The 20,179-nt window shown below is 40.8% G+C and overlaps 1 protein-coding gene across 1 annotated transcript in view; it reads left to right on the forward strand.

Moving 5' to 3' along the window:
* Positions 1 to 20,179, forward strand: part of pacrg (PARK2 co-regulated) — a 118,200-nt gene that overhangs the window by 19,586 nt on the left and 78,435 nt on the right. Inside the window, exon 2 of the mRNA XM_026305906.1 lies at positions 3,204 to 3,338. Coding sequence (XP_026161691.1) covers positions 3,204 to 3,338 — 135 coding nt within the window. The remainder of the gene's footprint in view (positions 1 to 3,203; positions 3,339 to 20,179) is intronic.

The following is a 20,179-nucleotide window of genomic DNA, read 5'->3' on the forward strand; positions in this document are numbered from 1 at the left end:
TGTGTTTATGCCAGTGTTTTTGAATTTTGGATTCCACAGTGGTATGCTGCGTTGATTGGGTGTGTTCTTAACATTTCATATAGCAATACAACCGCCTTAATGGCCACTCACATCAAAACAAATATAGGCAGAGTAAGGGAAACCATTTAATGGTTAAACCTATTTGGGAGAGCTGAAAATGATGTGCTGATATGCTCCAGTACAGCAGATTCAAATTCTGGGCTTTGTTAAACTGCTGTAAAATAAACCAGGTTAGTGGTTATAAATATTTCTTTTGGATTTAGTGTTTTTTTTTCTTAGCATACTCCAACGTTAGTCCAAAATGTCATGAATGGCAGAACAGGAGCAAGCAGAGTACTGGAATGTATTAGGAAGCTGGCAGGTGATAATCTCATCACAACAGAATTCCTGTTACAACTCTCCTTAAGCAGCCTGGAAAGGCAGCACACACCAGTGTTGGAGGAAAAGGCCTATGTTTGGCTTTTTTGTACATTGTGCAGAGCCACATGAAAATATGCCATTGAATGCATGTGTATATACTTTTATACCTGTTGGTGTGCTAGTGATCATAATTGGACTGAAAGCAGTAAAACTGTCGTGAAGCTTGCAACACCTCAGCCATGAACAGAGGCAATGGAATTCACTGCAGCGTCATCACTCCTGACCATAAAAGCTGCTCAGCCAGTCAATGCAGTCTGGGTTCATTCTCTTCTCACTGCCCAGTCTGAGCTATTTTTAGCCTCCTACCCGTGCAGCGTTGCTCAATCGCCGTCATAGCTACCTGAATATGAGGGCTTTGTCATTCCTGCAATCTGGAGCAGACCTGATCTTGCAAGCTTTAAAGCTTCCTAGTTCTACAGCTAGGGCCACAAAACAACTCCAGCAGTGAAAGAAATAAACAGAGAAAAGAGAGGATGCAATCAGATTATAGTGTTGTAGTGTTTAAAGGGGTCTAAATGAAACAAACTGTGTGACTTATACTTTGCACTTGATGTAACAAGACAGAAACAGCAATTTTAATGAGCTCAGCTGAAACAAATGATTTGGTCTCACTCCATGGTCCACAATTTGATGGAAAAATGATACAGCTAAATTTGAGGTGTCATCTTTGTAAGTGAGTAAAGAGGTTTGGTACGCTGATTGTCTGGCAAACTGCAGTTGTTTTTTCTCTAATCCCTTTCCTTCCCTGTTTTTACCGAATGTAAATTACATCCAGCTGGCTGGTGTGTTTAGCACAGTGGGATCTGACATGTGATTGGGGATCACGGTGGGATCAGGTTTGTGATTGGATGGTGCGAGACACATAAATAAAGACAAGTTACAAGAAACTTGCAAAAGATCAGTTTTTGATAACCATCGATTTTTAGACCCTTTTTTTTAACAATTTGCTTTAGTCTGTGCTTTTGAACCAATGTAGCCTTGACTCTGACTCCTGTATCGATTCTTTTAAATGTGTCCAATAATCTTTACATGCCTAGGTGGCACTTAACTATTTATGACAATACTACTGTATGTTAAACAAGTCTGCCTAATTGAAACCCAATACAAAGTAACCTATTGTCAGTCTCTTTCAGAATTGCACTGCTGACAGTGTTAAACATAACAGTAGGTGTAACCTGTATAACTGACCAAAAACACTGCATCCAAAAATATACTCAAAATTAAAGACAGGACTTACACGTATCATTTGTTATGATGGATTTAAACCCTTTTCCTTTGTTTTACATGTACTGTTAGACATTTAGTTTGGGTAGTCTTTTTCCTGCAGGTATACAAACCTGTGCTTATTAATTCAGTATAATATTATTCAGAGTTCCCTGGCATGGTAAACAAATGCTCCAAACAGATTCATTTGAAATGATTGTGCTGCAATCCCATGGTGCATTAGAGCGGTTTAAATGCAGTGAGTGCTTGAAGACACTCACTCAGGGTCCCTCATAATAGTTCCTTCTCTCTTCTTGTTCTCTTGAGCCTAGCTTTGCCTGCACCAGCTACACCACTTTGCACATGTAACTTAAACTTTAATCAATGTTACATCATTCCTTGGTGGTGTTTTGCTGAGCTACATTTGAAGTTCTAGGCTTTTTTTTATATCTATTTTGATTTTAAATTATGCAACAAACAGGCAACACTAGTGTATGATGTAACAAAAAAAACTAAACTACTGTTAAGTAGCATCATAGTAATAGAGCAAAAGGTCTTTAAACTCTCTCAAGTTGCACACCCATTTTAGACAGCACTGCCAACGACAACACATTTCACTGTCTGCAGGCTGCAAACCTCCGTTTCTCAATGGGTGGTAATCTCAGGATTAATGACAGCAACACATCTGCCAGTCATGTGGTAGCGCGACACAGATGGCAGAGGATGCACAGAAGGGACACAGACATGGAAGAGATCGGCTCCAACATCCTGTCATTTGTCCACTCCAACATGCTGTCTGGAAAGCAGTAATATTTTGAGTCAAATGAATCGAAATTCCAGAGTCCAAGTTCATGAGTAGCTTCCACTTGAACAATGCACCCAGTGAGTCTTTCATGAGACGTCATTTGTCATTTGTAACACATAATCTTTGTATTAACTTTGAACATGTTAATTTTACAAATGTTGTTATATTGAATAGAAACATGAACATTGAACATTGTCTTGTAGAAGACAGTATAAAATTTTAAATTTTCACTCTGCCTTCTTTCTGCTTCAGTATCTTCAGTGTGTTGCATATACTTTCTGTACATCTCTTGTATAGATGCCACCAATGACCCTCATATCAGTAGCCACAGACACTGTGGCGGATGTGACAGGTGTCCCATTGGCTTTCAGTAGCACAGTAAATGCACATATCCAATATGGAGGCAGAGAAAAGATGATCTTAACAATGCCTCTGGCAGTGCCTGTGGCTACAGGGCCAACACACACACACGCACACACACACACACACACACACACACACACACACACACACACACATACACTATCTGTGTTTTGCCTTCCTTAGAGGAGCAGGGAAGTAGGCACATGTGTCTCCCTGAATTACTTTAAGAAAAGGCTGTGGGAGTAATTCTATTCTTGTAGGAGAAAACAGTCAATTCTGATTTTATAAAACAACACTCTCACTTGCAGTGAATGTCTCGTTTTGTTTATTTCTCTATTTCGCTCTGTTCTCTTCATTCCCCTTTTCTTCTTGTGTCCCTGTGTTTGACCAGGTGGTGGGACCCCCGGCAGCCGGGGCTTTTCAGGAGCGCCCATCCAAACCAACAACTTTTCGCAAGTTCTACGAGCGTGGAGAGTTTCCAATGGCACTGGAGCACAACACCAAAGGCAACCGCATTGCATGGAAGGTAGGGGCGCTGCTCCCTGGTAAGACTGGATTGGTGCCTATGGTTTTGTGACGAAAAGGCTAAGGTTCTAAACGTGCTATCTGACACCTAGGGTTATCGCAATACTGGAATTTCAAACTCGATAACAATACCCAGGAAGATACTCAATACCATTTTTAATACCATGGGGGCTAAAAATGATACACACAATACAAGATTAGAACAGTAACAGTAAGTAACCTCAAATAACCTTTAAGTGTAAATGCAAAGATTTTGGGACCTAATAAAAACTTTGCAAATAAATAACATCAATCAGTCCATGAGGAAAATATTTGACTGAGCACATCTAAATTATATTTCATTTTGAATTTAACACGCCTCTGAGATACAATATATAGTACACAATCTTCTGTTTGAGTCCACTGTTGTTGTCAAGCAGTTGTGGTGGTTGAATCTGAAGACTTGATAGGTGCTATGCAAACATCATTTATCAACATCATTATCAACTTGGCTGAAGGTGACGAGTTTCTCACATATTCACAGGCCCAATGTGGGCTTTTTTCCTGTAGGAGGCAGTGTAGATTAGCTCACTTGAAGGGTCCACTTGTGTCACAGCACCAATCATGAAAGCCATCAATCACAAACTCTAGAGGAATTCAGCACAGTCACAGCAAAACAAAGGGAGTAATTGTATATGTATTTGAGTGTGTACTGTAAGTGTATATGTTTTTCAGTGCTCAAGCCTCCATAGAGCCATTAGGTTCCTGACTGGCATAGCGTGCGTGGGATGCATGCATTCTTCTAATCACCATTTTGCTTTCAGCTCCCACTATGCTGCCAACTATTCCATATATTCATAACTGCCATACAGCAACAATTCTTAGTGGCATTTATTCATAGTAGGCAACGATAAATAAATCAGACAAATTATTTCCTTTTCCTCCCTTTTTTTTTCCTACTTCAAAGAAATAAAGAAAGGTGGATGGGCAAGTGAGTTTTCTTCCTAGTTAGCTGTCTGTCTTCAGGTGAAAACACTGTAAAGGCATCTCCTTTTGTATGAATTATGCATGTAAAATGTTCAAATGAGTCTTTGCCTTTTACAAAAAATAATGGATTTATTTTGTGCTTTGTCCATTAAAAAGCAATGGAATGTGGTTTATGAAATTGTTGCTGTCATATCCAGTACAGCTGATATATTTGTTGATTGTTCCCCAATACTTCTCACACTATTTTCAAATAAACAAAAAGGAGTTTATTGTTTAAGCCTTTTGTGACTTGTGGTTTTTATATTTGACTATGGAGAAGTTTTTTTTTAATATATAAAGCATATTGCCCTTACTTTGTTAAAAAAGGCCAGCTATAGATGATTGCACTTGCTCAAAATTCATCTGTTCATGGTTCCTGGTTCATGGTTGTATATGTGGATGTAGTGTAACAGAGAGTGTAATCGTGATTGGAGTAAGTGGAGAGGGGCTGCTGCATGTTTGCACTGAGCTGCCCTCGGGATACAGGTTCAAGACAGCAGCTCAGGATCAATCCCAGTCTGAGAGCTCAGCCCCCTAGCAAATAAAGTGGGGGGAAAGTAAGAGAGTCCTTTTGGAAAGCAAAATAAATGTTGTGTTTATTTAGTTTGTGGGCTGAGTATTCAAGCATACAGAGCATGCATGCATGTGTGTGTATTGTGTATGTGTATCTGTTTAACTGTCTGTATTGATGAGTATGTGTATTCAGGTCAAGGGTTCAGTTTTCCTCCTGTAAAGATGCTGTTTGTACATGTTTTCCTCTGCACAGTGGCAAACAGCAAATGCCACTCACTTCTCAAATTGACCATGAAATAGACAAACACTCGCATATTTAGCCAAACAAGTCTGTCCAATCAATATCAGCATCTCCTCTGTACAGGTGCATACACTTCCTGTCTTTCTATTTCTACTTACATGTTCATTCCCCTCCGAGCAGCACGGTGGAGCAGCATGATTTTCTGTGCACCCAATGAATCATCTCCTGCATGTCATTAACATTTCCCCTCTTACACTACAGTAACCCAGCAGTGGGCTGTAGGCAGTTGCATGAGCTAATATTCTGGTGGAAAATCAATTTTTCTTAACCTACTGGGGAAACATTTTTGTTTTCTCTAAATTTGTTTCTGGCAAAGGAGGGTACTACTCTCAGAATCAGTTTTGCTGCATAGTGCTATCTCAGTTTTTCAGCTGTGGTGTTATAATGTGGTTTGGTATATACTAATTTGATCCTCAACATACATTTTTCACTTTTCAACTTCTTTGTGGTTTCATTCTTGTGGTCTTTAGCACACTAGGTTTATTTACGTAAACATTTTCAGATTTACAATTTGAAATATATTTCAAATTTGTAATATATATTTAATTCAATTGCAAGTGTGAAGTAAACTTTTTTGCAGTTTTTGCTACAGTTTTAAGACCTGTTCTTAGACAGTGCACATCCTTAATATAATTCACATCTTTTGTAACAAGATTAAGAAATCTACTAGACAGAATCTAGTACAGCATGAAATCATGTCTGTTGTTCCTGCTAACTTAAACTTGTCAGAACAGAAACAGAAACAAACCAAAATGAGCTTTGGAATCTTAATTGCTGCATGTGAAATATAAGGATATTCACTTGCGCTTCTGTTGTAGTTAAGCCCACTAACTGCTGAAAAATATGTCTTAGTCGCTTTGGCTTGCTAACTCTAAGAGCTACTCAATAAATAAAATTCTCCACCATTTCATGCCAGGGAGGCAGCATTGAATTGGCTTGGGTTAGCAATCTTGCATATAATTTGCTTATAACAGCAAAGCAGCAGAGTGTGGTGTTGATTTTTTTAATGGTACCAGCCAGTTTTTTTTTGGCCTGTTCTAATTTAAATCACTGTTAATACCACATATATTGCATAATGGCACTCTAATAAAGGACACCATTGATTATGAAAAGGGAAAACATGAATTTCTAATTATTTACATTTATTTGTGCAGACATCTTTTCTAGATTCAAGATAGTGTGTCTTTGTATACCTTTTGAAAGAATCTTATAATATTTGTTAAAATTTTTATGGTAATAAGAAGAGAACTGGTGCTAATGTATAAGACTAATATTTCTTTAAGGTTAGCACTAGTCTTTTTCTTTTTGTAAATAAAACAATTTTAAAGTGAGGCCTTTGAAATTGTAATTTCCCAGTATAAAATATTTGCAGTTGAAAATGCTCTCCTCTTTGGTTACAGTATAATCTTGCCTATGATGTGTGTTCTGTCCAGTAAACATACTATATTTGCTAAAGACTGTGTAGTAAATAAATTAATTGTCAAGCCTGAGGACATGCAACTTAATGCAACTGTGTGTGTCTGTAAAGGTGATTACATGCTGGTGTATGTGTGGTTTTAAAGTGTGTGGGTTCGAGTGTATATGTACAGGGCAAATGCAAGCGAAGTAAATGTCAAGGGCAAGTTGAAAAAGAGAAGGTTGTATCTGAAAGGTAATTTGGCTCTCCAGAGGTAAAAGCCTCAGCTGTAATGGCACACTCAGGTAAAAGCTTTACACATATGGGGAACATGTGCGGCAGATAGATAAGAGAGAGGTGAACAAGTTCCTATCCTCTGTGTATTTGTGTGCCTCTGTATTTTTGTGCTTGTACACGTGTGTCTGAGCATGTGAATTTTTATGCGTATGTATGGTCCCTGACATGACGTAGAAGACAAGGGCCTGGAACAGTATCGTAATCTACTCTGATCCTCAGTGCCAAAAAGAAAGGCAGCAAGAAAGAGGGCAAGAGAAGTAGAGATAGGGATGGGAGAGAGAGAGTGTGTGTGTATTAGAGGGCGAAAGAAAGAGAGAGAGAGAGACAGAGAGAGACAGGTCCACAGGGACTCAGCAATCAGGATACATGGCAGCCGCTTGGCGCTCAGTTATAATGGATGAGTTGAGGTCTTCCTGTGTTCCCTGTGGGGCTTGTTTTGACTCTCCCATCTCTATCCTCTGCTGTGCTCTGCATGCGTGCAGCCAAACATCATGGCACACAGATGCATGCCCAAACACTCACCTCACATGTACTATAAACTGCCTAAACAGCCACGATCAGTTTATTTCATTTCCTTGATTGCCTATTTGCTTTATCTTGTCCCCTGATCGCCAGTGCCTCTCTATGCTCCAGGTTGTTTTTTTGTCCTCTTTATAAATTCTGCCTGTTTCTGCAGGCTTCCACCATTCCATGTAGACCACCACCCCCCTTATACTGGCTCACACACTTTATCTATTCCCCTTTGTCCTTTTACAGGGTCTGTCTGGGGGCAGAAGGAAAAAGCCATTTTATAAAAAATATCAATGCAAACTTGATTTCTGCACACCCTCCGCTACCACATCAACCTCTATCGGCATAAGGGGCGCAGAGATGAGGGAGGGGGACAATCAATTAATCTGATCAAGCGCTTTAGGAAATGGAGAGCGTAAGCGCTCCTAGGGGACGGATATCCATCTCCTTGGGATGATTGAATTACGCACAGAGTGAGAGTTGGAGAGGAGGGAGGGCTGGAGAAATGAGGTGGTTAGGGTGACCGAGGATGAGGGAGCATGTGTTTGAGAAATGCAGTGGGAGTGTGTGCTTGATACAAGAAAGTGAAAGATAGAAAGACAGAAAATGAAATAGAGCAACGATGAAAGAGTGGTGAAAGAGACATGAGGTCATTGCAGAAACAGCAGTAGTTCTCTCTTTCCTTCTTTACTCCCCTTCCAACCATTTACATGTTAAACTTTCTGGTTGGTAATGCATTCTTTTGACAGCTATTTGCATGGCATGGTTATGGTTAAATTTGTTATTCAACAATAAATTGTCTGACAGTATGCATATGGACCAGTATTGCAGTATAAAAGACTTTCTATTAGTGGCCCATGGTATGGTAATGGCTGTGAAGACTGAATTGAATTTGTTATATCTTTCACCTAGCGTGTGTTTGACATTTTGGTAATACTATATCCTGAAAATCTTTACAGAAAAAATAAAAATGTATAATAACCAATCTAAGAACAGATTCTGTAGCCAGCCAAAAATAAAGCAGCATAGCACCTTTACAACAGCTGTTTTACAGAAATGCCCAGGTAAGTGAGATCTTCTATTGTTTGGAAGCTGCACAATACGGTACAGTATAACATAATGCTTAGAAATGCACTGCTCCTTTTGAATGCCCCACTCTTGCAGAAAATGACCTTCTCTTCTACTTCTGCTGAATGCATACCATACCTTCACTTTTAGTCTATGCGAATGATTTCTTATCTGCTGTGAGCACTAGAGCTTTGTGGGGGAACCATTGAATAGACAGAATAAAATGGGGTTAACCATGCGTTTTCTCCAGCTCCCTGGCTGAAAGCTGGATACTCTGGGGGTAAGTTCTGTGTCATAAGGAAAAAGATGAAACACAATAAGTGCAGAGAATATGAACAAGCCCCCCTGGGCTTTTTGTGGGCCGAGAGAGAAAAGAGAAGGGGGGAGTTTAGATTAGAGAAGTGGAAAAAGCACCAGGCTTTCTCACTTAAAAAAGGCAGATGAAACTGAAAGAGGAGTAGAGGAAGGAAGTGGAAGGAAAAGTCCTCCAACAAACAACTCTGGCTAACCATCAAGGCCTGTATGGGCTCCCTCCCTGGAGAGAGAGAATTGTCAAACGACTGCTGGAAAGAAGCCCGATGAGCTGTGCCACTGCCATGGTGCTGATGTGACAGCAGGAATGGAGGGACAGTTGGAACGGAGGCATCCAGAAGAGAGAGCTCGTCTGCGAATCTTGAACCGCTACGCCGCCTGCTGCCCTCAGCCATTATTCATGGCAGATGAACGCCACATGAAGCTGATGATGGTTGTTTAGCCTGTGGGGCTTCCACTCTTGCTGTCGTGTGAGACAATGTCAAGAAACATTTTTTTTTTGTTGTTTTTTCTTTTTGGAGAAAATGAAGGCTCATAGAAAAAGCTTTTCTGAAGATGACTTACAGTGTGTCATTGTAAAACTGTTTACACCTTACACACCAGTATGGAACAAAATCATCTGCCTCCTATATGGGACTCAGGGTTCCAGTAATACAAGTAAAAGTGGTTTTCATTATCCAAAACTTTGGGCAATAGTGACCTTTATTTGTAAAACCTCCACACACAATGCTGTGGTAGATAACAGGCCACTTCCCCAAATCGTCTTGAAACCAGCATTGCACCACTAATAATGACACTTTTAGGCATGGCTGCAGACAAAGAAAATAACCATCTCATTCTTTTGATCACTATGCACTCTCCCAACTTGAGACTGTCCCCTTCACTTACTTCCTCTTCTCATCCTCACATCATTACCCTGGACATCCTGTTGATTTCAGCTCCACTACAGCCCTCCCCACCATCCCAATCCTCGAACCTCAGCTGTAACCCCACACAGCTGGCTCCCCTGTGCAGATGGTGACAAAAACAAATGCACACATGGCATCTTAGGGAAGCCCAGGACTGTGACTCCCTGTAGGCAGATGGGAAAAGCCATGGATCGCTGGGGGTAAAAAAGGGAGAGAGAAGTGATAGATGACATCACAGTGAAGAGAGGGAACATGATTGTGGAAGGGGCAAGGTAGCTACCAAATTAGACAGAGACAGAGGACAAGACAGAGAGGGACACGGCTTGTCTGCCAAGGCTACAAATCATGTCCCTGAATGCAGCACCAGTGCTGTCACCCCTCCCTCCCACAAAATAAGCCAGAGATCTATTGATTGGCACACGGATTTGCGAGCAGGCTCCAGCTCAAAATGGAGCCTTTAATTAACTTAATGGACCGGCTGCAGCTGTGTGAGCCAGTGAGGGAGGAATAGAAATGGAGGGAGTGGGAGCCAGCATAAAGAATAAATGGGGTTAACTGCGGAACCCTTCTACTATCAGTCAGGATGGAAAGGACAGACACAAGTAAGGAGAAGGAAGTGAGATTAAGTGAGCTGTGTCTCCTTTTCTCTGCATCCTTTGCCCAGCTCACTTCTTAGTACCCACTAATATTTCATTTTTTCACCAATAGCACTTTCTGACAGGAGACCTTACTTGTGTATGACACAAGACTTCTGCACTTTAAACCAGCATTTCTCCATTCAGATCAACCACCCACATGGTTTTAACTTTGGCTTTAGCTTTGTTTGGAGTACCACTGGGAGCTCCATCAGATCCCTTAATGCCATGCTCTCAAGAAGCATTCACCCCTCAAATGCTAAGGCCCCTGCCAGACAGATCCTTGTTTCTGTACACTGCTGCCTCCTCTCCTCCACCTACCTCTCGTTTTTTCTCTCCTTCACGATGCACCATTCTCATTCCTGTCCACTCATCCATTCTGTCAAAGGTTAATAGGTTTGGAAATGATTCGATTCATTCTGGACGTTAATGCTGTTATCATGCTTTTGTTCAAAAAAAAAAAAGAGAGAGAAAGAAAAACTACCCCCCACATGCACTTAAGCCTAATTTAAAATAAAGGGGAAAAAGAAAAAAAAAACAATTTAATCTTTTTTTCTTACTCAAGCTCAGACTTGTCCCCACAAGTCTTTTCCTTTAAATTATGGCAGAATTTCATTACCTTGAAAGCTTTTCTGCCCCCTCCCTCTGCCCCCTCTCCCTGTCTCCAATACTTTGAGTGGATCAGGACTAATGTCTTTCTTGTAACCTCAAGGTCGGAATATTTGGATCTGTAGAAGCGCTCAAGGGTCCCTGTGATTAATGCACTGTACAAAGTACCTTGGAATAATGCGGTGGCTGATGGCTGCAGAGTGATCAGTTGTGCACCCATACATGCACACACACGAATATGCAGACACACAACTACAACCACTGGATGTTGTAGACAGAGGTGCCCCTGTCAGTGCCCTTGATGTGGATCATAGCAGGCATTCATATTCAAATATGGCACTACCTATGGACCCTCACTCATTTACCCCCCAATAGTGCCCTACAGTACTTCTCCAAGGATCTTTGTACTTTTCTTTATTTATATTGTTATCCAGAGCTGCTTATAGGATGATGGACTCACATTGGAGAACAAAATTCTCGATGGAGCTTTTGCATCAATAAATTCTCCATTTGCCTCGGTGTTTGATAATAATTCCAGTTTTCATTTACCTATTGCAAAGCAATGTCAGAAAATTAATTTCATTATTGCTGGTCGTCAAAGAGAAATAGTCTCTTTCCCTATTCCAGTGTCTACAATAAAACAGCTACTGCCTGGTAACTACTGTAGCCTGATGTTTTTGCTGACACAGCTGCAGTGTCTGATAAAAATGTGATTTTCTCTGTTTCCACGGCCACCTTGCAGAGCTCCTCAAAGTGGCTGCTGTGCACGCTGTCCACGCCCTATTGATCAGAGACACAGAAGCCTCTGTATTGAAGTTGTTTGCAGAGCTGCAGATGCTATCTCCACTTTTGTTAATTATTTACATTCAGGTCCACAAATCTGATCAATAGTTAATTGAGCTGTCTCAGAGAAAAACCAAAACCTTTGTGGAACTAAGGGACAAAATGTTCAGTGCTGCCATGTAAAGGAATTTCATTTTCCATCATAGTGGTAAATGTAACAGTATTATGTTTGGTTAACTAAAATGGAAGGCTTGGAAGATACACTAAATGGCTTTATGCTCAGACCATAGTGCTCTGGTCTAGTCTTCACCGTCTAACAGCAGCAATAATTCTAAAAGCAACATTTTAAGGGAGTAGAGGCCATTTTCTTGATTGAGATGCCATTTAAAGTGGCAGGCGGCTGACTAGAATACATTTACTCTTTGTCTTTGGTGGCCTGTTGGGAAAAAGAAGCCTCTAAAGTCCAGGGACTATATTTATCAAAGCATGCATAGAACAAAGTCTAGGTATATAAGCTGTGCCTGTATGCACAAGATAGTTGGTATTAATAAAGCTTGCATATGCATACACCTGCAAGCAGTGAACAGTACCAAATCCCACCTGTTCTACATCTGTTTGTCTAATACCAGTTTTAATATTTCCTGTGTGATTTTCTTGTATTTGGAAATGGAAAGCAGCGACCTCAGTGGTAAAATTGTCAATGTCAAACTTGTTCATGCTGTCAAAAATACGTGATTAGCAGAAACAGAGTCTGTGCCCACAGAAGTCCTCTGCAGATTTTGAAAAGAAAGTAGTCACTCAGATTGCAAGCATATGTTTGCCCCCGCCTGCATGTGCACAGCAGTTGTGTGATACTGTCACTGTTTGTTGTCATTTTTTCAGTCTCAAGGATCCGACATTCATGTCTGTTTCGTACCTTGATTGGATAGTTGCTCATCTGTCTATAGCGTCCCTTTTTCATTCCTACAGCTACAGATATTTGTAGCTTGTGTGAACAACCCAGGTTAATGTCTATTAACAAAGACATTGTGGTAAATGCACACTGTTATCCTAACTTCCCCTCAAAAAATCTGCAGATTTGTGTGTGGTGATTAGTTTGTCAGTAATGGATCAATTCTTCCCAGATTATTACAGTCTTAGTCCACATCTGTCTAGTTAACCTTGGTAACTTGTGACAGATGTCTGGCTTTTTGTCCAGAAACAGAAGCGGTTTGAGTAAAAGTAACTTTGGTTATAGGTTGTGATTGAAGACTTTTTTTGCAGCCTTATTTACTTGTGGTAGGAGTTTTTGGCAGTGTGACAGTTTGATTTGATTGAAAATCGATTCTCAGTTCAAAGTGATTCTTAATTCAATAAAAGGAAAGAGGGCAACATATTTTGACTGCTACTTCAGTGTACTGTGTGCCAAACGACTCTTTCCTTGTGCCCAGTGAGCTGCAAATGAAGCATAACTGACAGTTAAGCTAACTGGTCTTGATGAGACTCACTTTCTGACCAACAGAAAAAAGCAGAGAAAAGTGTGTGTATGCATTTTTTAAAATTATTTTATTTTATTTGCAGTTATTTATTTTGGTTAACTTCATTAACTTGGACACATCCCACAGTCGTCCTGTATGAAAAAAGAGCTCAGTGTCGTAAATTGAGTCTTTTGCTGTGTTTATGTTTTGTTAACGCTGTACAGGCAATAGGTTTCTACCTGTGAAGTGAATTAGTTTCTTCACATGTTCTTCAAAATGTTTTTAGCATGAGTGAATTGATTCAGAAGTGAAGAAGAATTGCAATTCTACTGTTATTTTTTTTCCATCTACCCCTACTGTTTCTGTAGCACTGTGACATCAAGCTAAATGTTGCTCAGCTAAACAAAAATGTTGTTAGGATCATGTTTACAGATGGTATTTCTAAGGATTGTGGCCAGTTGACAAATAGTGTGGACATTGTTCCACCTATAAAAAAAACTGTATCTAAAATGGAAAAAAAAAAAATAGCTTGACCTTAAAAAATTCACCAATTGCAGCACATCAGCAGATATTATTGCCTCAGAAGGGTTGCAGAGTACTTCAGTGTCATCAATTGATGACAAAATAGGAGCAATTATTGGTGAGACATTGAGTGCAACTACTGTATGTCAGCCATAGATGAGGCTCGATCAAGAATATGAGCTTACTGTGTTAAATTCTAGTTGCGCTAGATTTAGAATTTACAGTACCAAACCATAACTTCATCCTGAAAGCAAAATGAATGAAATAAAAATGACTTGATAATTGTGCATCATCCTGTGTCCATGTTGTGTTATTGTTATAGTTTACAGTCAACCAATCAGTTATGGTAACACAATTGACTATACTGATGAAATTCATAGGAAGGAGATAAATCTGATATTGTGTAGAAGTGAGTGCAGAAAAACAAGTGATAGATACACGTGTTAAGGCCTCCTCTTCCCACAGAGGGGAGTGATGAATCAGACCCTGGTGTATTTGAGTTTGTATGTATGTGTGTAAATGTGTGGGTGTCTGTGATTGAGCAACAGGAACTGATTAAGGTATGCAGTAGCAGCTCCATTTTAGTAATCTGGCCTGCATCACCTCTGGGGAACAAACCATATGTGCCTGGATCTCGCAGTTAATGCTCCGGGGCCCATAATGCATTATGAGGAGAAATTCAACTCATTGTTTCTGTTACCATTTACCAGTTTGAGCTGGACGTCTGCCTTTGTTAACTGACAAACATTGTCAATGACTAATCTTCCTGGGTGTTCGACCACCGCACCTTGTATTGGCTTTGGCGTTTCTTTATCTCGCTTCTGTTTCCAGCCTGTCACTGATAAGAGAGAAGGAAGGCAGAGAATTGTTATGTGTGGAGCTTGGGAAATAAGAAAAATGGAAAGAAAAAGATAGTGTTAGTAAAAAAAAAATTATATAGTGAGTGTTAGAGCAAAAGAGAGAGACTGAAATAGAGAAATAAGTAGGACATGATTAAAGAGAGGTCTCTGTGGTGACACTCTTGCCCTTTTTCTCTGTTTTGAGCAAGGTAGTTTGTTGAACATGTTGCGTTGTCATTGCCTTATTTAATGGGAGCAAATAAACAGCATCTTATTTATATCATCATCTACTTGGGTACTGTTATGAAAGAAAATACAATACACTGGATCTATCCTTTTTCCAGTATCACTAAGAAGGTTCAGTAATTTCTCAGCTTATGGAGAACGGTGTCAGCCATGTGCTAAACTGGCAACCTGTCCATGGTGTACCCCGACTCTTGCCTGCACTGACTGGGATTGGCTCCAGCCTCCTCCACCCTTAATAGGATAAGCAGTATAGATAATGGATGGAAGGATGGTAGGAGGAAGGTTCAGTAATTTGTGTTCAGATGGATGAGCAAGAGAAGAGGCGAGCAGTGTGGTGCCAGCAGTGACTCTAACTTCAATCTGGGTCTGACCTGACCCAGCAGTATTGCTAAATCTGACTTGTTACATGACGGGTGTTCTGTCTCACCTCGCCTTGCTGAGACAACCTCTGGCTGCAATCTGGGTGTCTTTGTCAGCGCGGAGCAGCCCTGCCCCCAGAATCGCTGAGGTGGTGAATTCTCCTCTACTCCCTCACTCAATCTCTTCCCCCTCCCCTTTTTCCCTGCATCCACAGATCAACATTTTTTTTCTTTGCTGTCACCCAGTCACACTTGCATGGACCAAAGGCTTTCTCAACACCAAGGCAGTGTTGTATAGAGATAGAAATCCCCTAGATCATTTTCTTACTGATAATTAGAAGCACACAGACACCTCACTCTAAAATGGAGAAGCACACAGACACCTCAAAGAGGGGCAAATGGCAGAAAAAAGGAATAAAGTATGACAAGAAAGAGGAAGCGAATGATGAGAAAGAGAGGGAACAAAACATACACACACAAGGGTTTGATTAAGCGGTCTTTTAAACGCGTGAGTGGGTAGCAATTCAGCAGCTCTTTAGTCTCGGGAGGACCTGTCTCAATTACCCTAATGAGGCAGAGTGACTCGGGCTTCCTAGGATGGCTTTGGGAGCCATGGAGCCCTGCACGTGCGTACAGGCAAGGCTGGGGCAGCAAGGGCCTCGATGTGTGTGTGTGTTTGTATGTGTGGGAGACACGCAGAATGTGGATACCCTGTGAAGTTAAATGGAGCGTGCCAGGTTCCCAATGAGCCAGTGTTAGCTGGTGGACTGACACACAATGACCTCCCGCTGTGAACATCAGTTTCTCATCTGGGCTATTGGAGAATGGCAGTTAACCCCAGTCTGCCCTGAACCTTGGCTTTCACTAAACCAATATATATTTTCAATAAAGGCCTAGCATGCAGAATGCACATGTCACAATATGTAGGCCTATCTCGGGTCATATCCTGCCTTGTAAAGTCTGAATTAAATCAGTTTGTGACCAGGAAAGCTTCACTGCTATTATGAGAATCGAGTCAACAATGGTGTGAGCCTGTCTGTTCAGACCGTCGTAATTTTTCTGGTGCAGTAGAGTTGACTTGCTGTGTCCTGACACAAGGTAATGGAACCAGCCTCTGTGCTGTATATTACCCTTTTTCCTCAACAAATACCCAAACATGCCACAAACAACACTGTTGTGGAAGCGATCAGCACAGCACATCATCATTACCTTCATGTATCTTGCTTTCCCTTTCACATGACATTCCATTAGCAATTCAACACTCAACTACTCAACAGCATGTGGCTTACCCAGGCGTTCATGTAAGAGTACACACTTGAGAATAACTGCGTGGTACAATTACTGTCTGTTATTTTGTCTATGTCGCAGTATCGCTGTAGACTAAAATACAGTGTGTGCTTGATATGAATGCATATTCAACATGAAATAATAATGCTGCTCATACATTGTATATGACTGATTTGTTCGGACTGCTGAATTCAATCTACCAACCCAACCAGTAAACAGAGCCAGTAAGCAGATGGCCATAGGGAGGTCAACATGGGTTAGTCTAGACGGACAAGTATTTCCACCACATTTACATAACTAGGCTCCTTTCTCAATGCTGGTGTATCAGTCATCCAGTGTTTTGTATTTCTGTCTGTTTGTCCAACACTTTTACTGTAGACCAAGATGTCTTTGAAATTATCAAACAAAACATCTGCATGTGGGGGATTTAAACTTAGTTTTGTTTTCTCTCATTCTTTCTCATTGTTTTTATTCCTTGTACTTTGTGCTACTGGGCAAAGTGTTATTGTGGGTCCAAAACCCTCCCTGATAGCCATGTCACCTTTCACTTGCAATTGTTGCAAAACAACTGAAATCATTTGTCATTGTTTCTGGGCCACTGACTGAAATATGACTCACAGTGCTCAGAAATGTTGAAATTGAAAAAGCACATTGGTACATAGTGCCTTGATTTCAAATCTCCTCTGTCTCCTCCTTTTTCCCTCTACACTTTCAGTCATACAGAAAAAATGGCTTCCATTTAGACACTCCTAATGGCCTCTCTTAATGTTATTTATGGCTAGATTCATTGTAAACTGTCAGTCTAGAGAAAAAAATCTGCCCATGAAATGCCCATTCTGAAAGGCTGAATCCTGTTGCTGACTGCCCGAATACTCCTCTTAAAAAGGAAATAAAGAAAAGTTAGATGCCAAGACAAGGAAAGATTTAGCTCATTGCCATTAAGTTGGGGTTTGAATTGCTATACAACTAGCAGAGCTTGGCTTTAGGTGTGAAAATGTCAATAGCCAAGAGTGCAGCGTCTCCCTTGTCAGCTCTGACGGAACGACTAGCCATGCTGCCATTTGTCTTCCTGAGTGAGTTTTCTAATAACCATAATGGCTGTGGCAATAAATTACCAAAAGTCTGTCACAGACAACATAGTGCAGCATTTAAATCTAACAAAGACCCCACATTACCCTTCCCTGTTTTTTCCTAATTTTATTTTTAAAACTTAGGAACTCCATAATTCCCCTAAGGACCACCTATTCCACCTATTCCCCTGTTAAGCTAATAGTGAATAGTCACACCCACTTGCAGAGCTCAAGTATATCACATCCTAACTAGACAGCAAATTCTTGGCTTTTCTCTTTCTCCAACACTTGAGTAGAATATTTAGCACTTTCACAGAAGACTTTTTTTTTTTAAAGTGGTTCTTACTATGTTGCCAGTTAACTGCTTGAATTATGCAGCAATGTCCTGACCACCCTGGTCACCTGTCTGATGGGCTCATGCTTTAGTGAAATAACAAATTAAGGCCAATAGCTGATTGGAATGAAATGTCATATTATCCTTGACCCCATCATCATGTGTCCTCATACAAGCTAGTGTTTTTCCATCCCCCTCCCATGGAGTTGACTGCAGTTCCTCTGTGAGATGAGCGTACTCAGTAATTGGAGCAGCGGGAGGCGATTTGTTCCCGTCCTTCCCCTTCGGTAGCAGGCAGTTTTCCGGTGTGCAGCCCATGGAGCAATGCCATACTGCCATTTGTCAGACAGGGTGCAATTTCCCGGTCATCTGTTTCCATACATAACTGAAGGTGAGTTAAAAAAAAAAAAAAAGGTGAATGATGAAGACTTTAATATGGCTTCTCATACTGTATGAGAATACTGAGCTTATCTCATACTGAGCTTATTCCTGGTAGTGAGAAGCCAGGCTCATACACTGTCACCTGTGTGGCAAATACTACAGCACAGTGCTCATCGTCTTCAAACGTCTTCAAGGCTCAAATCTTCAAGTGACGCATTTCGCAGCAATGTGGAGCTCTGCTGATATTTAGTTAGTAGACCTGTGGTGTACAGATGGATTGAGGATACTGTGCCTCTGGGAGGGCGTGTCATCTTGAAATGAAAGCTGTCTAACATGAAAGATTTCCCCCTTAGCAACAGATGGGAGATTCCGGTCATTTTTGCTTTATGCCTTAACCTCTCCTCACTAGAGCTCCCAGAGGCAACATGTACTGTATGTTTAAGCTTCTATTTCCACATCTTCCTGTGACCATCCAGCAATATAGCCACAGAAAAATGTAGTCAAGTCAAATGTTACATAAAAAAATAACTTTTGGTGTTGCATAATTTACAATGCTCCATGTATTCGGAGGTGTTTTCAACCAAGGTTTGAAACAAAATATTATGGCTTCCTAGCAATCAAGGCTCTTTCTTAGAAAGTCATCATATAACAAAGAAACCCCAGAGAGTGCAGCTGTTCAACATGATAAGCATGCAAACTCAGCTTCACAAACTTGGCCGATTACAAACTTCCATCTATCCATTTACCAAAACCAATTATTTTTTCAATTCAAAGGTGCACCTGATGCCTCCCCCATCAGGCCAGTACTGCAGAGAGAGAGAGAGAGGAGTTCTAAAGGAGTGCAATGAGTGGCAGGGGCAGTGTTCCCCTGAATGTGAAGAAAGGCAAGCTGTGTTATTTGTAATCACAAATTAATGTTCTTTGTAGTCATGGTTTGGTGTGATCTGTGGATTGGGAAAGGCAGGCAACATGCAAGGCAAGGCAATTGCTCTGCCTTTCTTCTCTCCCTGCAGTAAAGAGTTTTCTTTTCAAAAAAACCAAGTGTATCTCCCAAAACAAAGTAACTGTTGTGCATTTGAGCCCTCAGAAAAGATTGGGCAGGTCATAGATTGTCAGTTTTCATACAAATGTATTTTATTCTCTATTTTTGGGAATTAGGAAACAAATGCTTTATTACATTTTTGTGAGTTTTCTCCTCTTGACTCAATTCAGGACCAACTGTACAGGCGGTCATTCTCTTTTATTTTATTGTATGTTACTGTGAGTGTGTGTTCTGGCACCATTTATGTCTTGAGGAATTTTTTTTAAAATGGAGAGCATCAAACAGAGCTGGAAAACGATTTCTGTACGATAAGTGAGATCCCTGTAAATTCCTTAATTTTCTCACACTCACCGGTCAGACACAAAAGTGCTACACTGGTAGATGGCCACTGACGAATGAAGGACTTCTAATGTATGTGGGATCCACAGTGTTAGCTGCTGTGTTTGCATTTCCAAAGCTCCATTGTATCTATGGGATGGGCCAGGGTCTGAAAGGAAAGGTGGTCCCTGCTGCTATCAAAGCTGTAATGATGCACTGTGTCTGACCCCCAGACAAGCTTGATCAATAAGTCACTGCAATGAAGTGGCACATCGATTACACCAATGACAAGGCATTTACAGGTTTAATCTGTATAATGAGTGTAACCTTTTTCTTTCAGCCACCCGCTTTCTGCCTGACACTGACCTGTCCAAGGCCAGCAGGGACCAGAGAGTGAGTGAGAGCAATATAAGATGAATGTCACTGTGCATGTGTGTTTAGGTGTGTGGGCAGGAGACAGGAATGAGGAAGAGAGGTGACATGAAATAATGCACAAAACATAGAGTGGGAAAAGTAAAAAGGCAGGAAGTGGAAAGAAGAGAAAATAGTGGTTTATGTGACACTTGAACTTGTGTTTATGCCACATCTGTCGGTAAGATAGTGGTGTGTGGGGGGAATCATCACCATCCATTCGTATGCAGCGTAGAGAG

The sequence above is a fragment of the Mastacembelus armatus genome, chromosome 22, assembly GCF_900324485.2.
Source record: "Mastacembelus armatus chromosome 22, fMasArm1.2, whole genome shotgun sequence".
In the NCBI taxonomy this organism is placed as follows: Eukaryota; Metazoa; Chordata; class Actinopteri; order Synbranchiformes; family Mastacembelidae; genus Mastacembelus; species Mastacembelus armatus.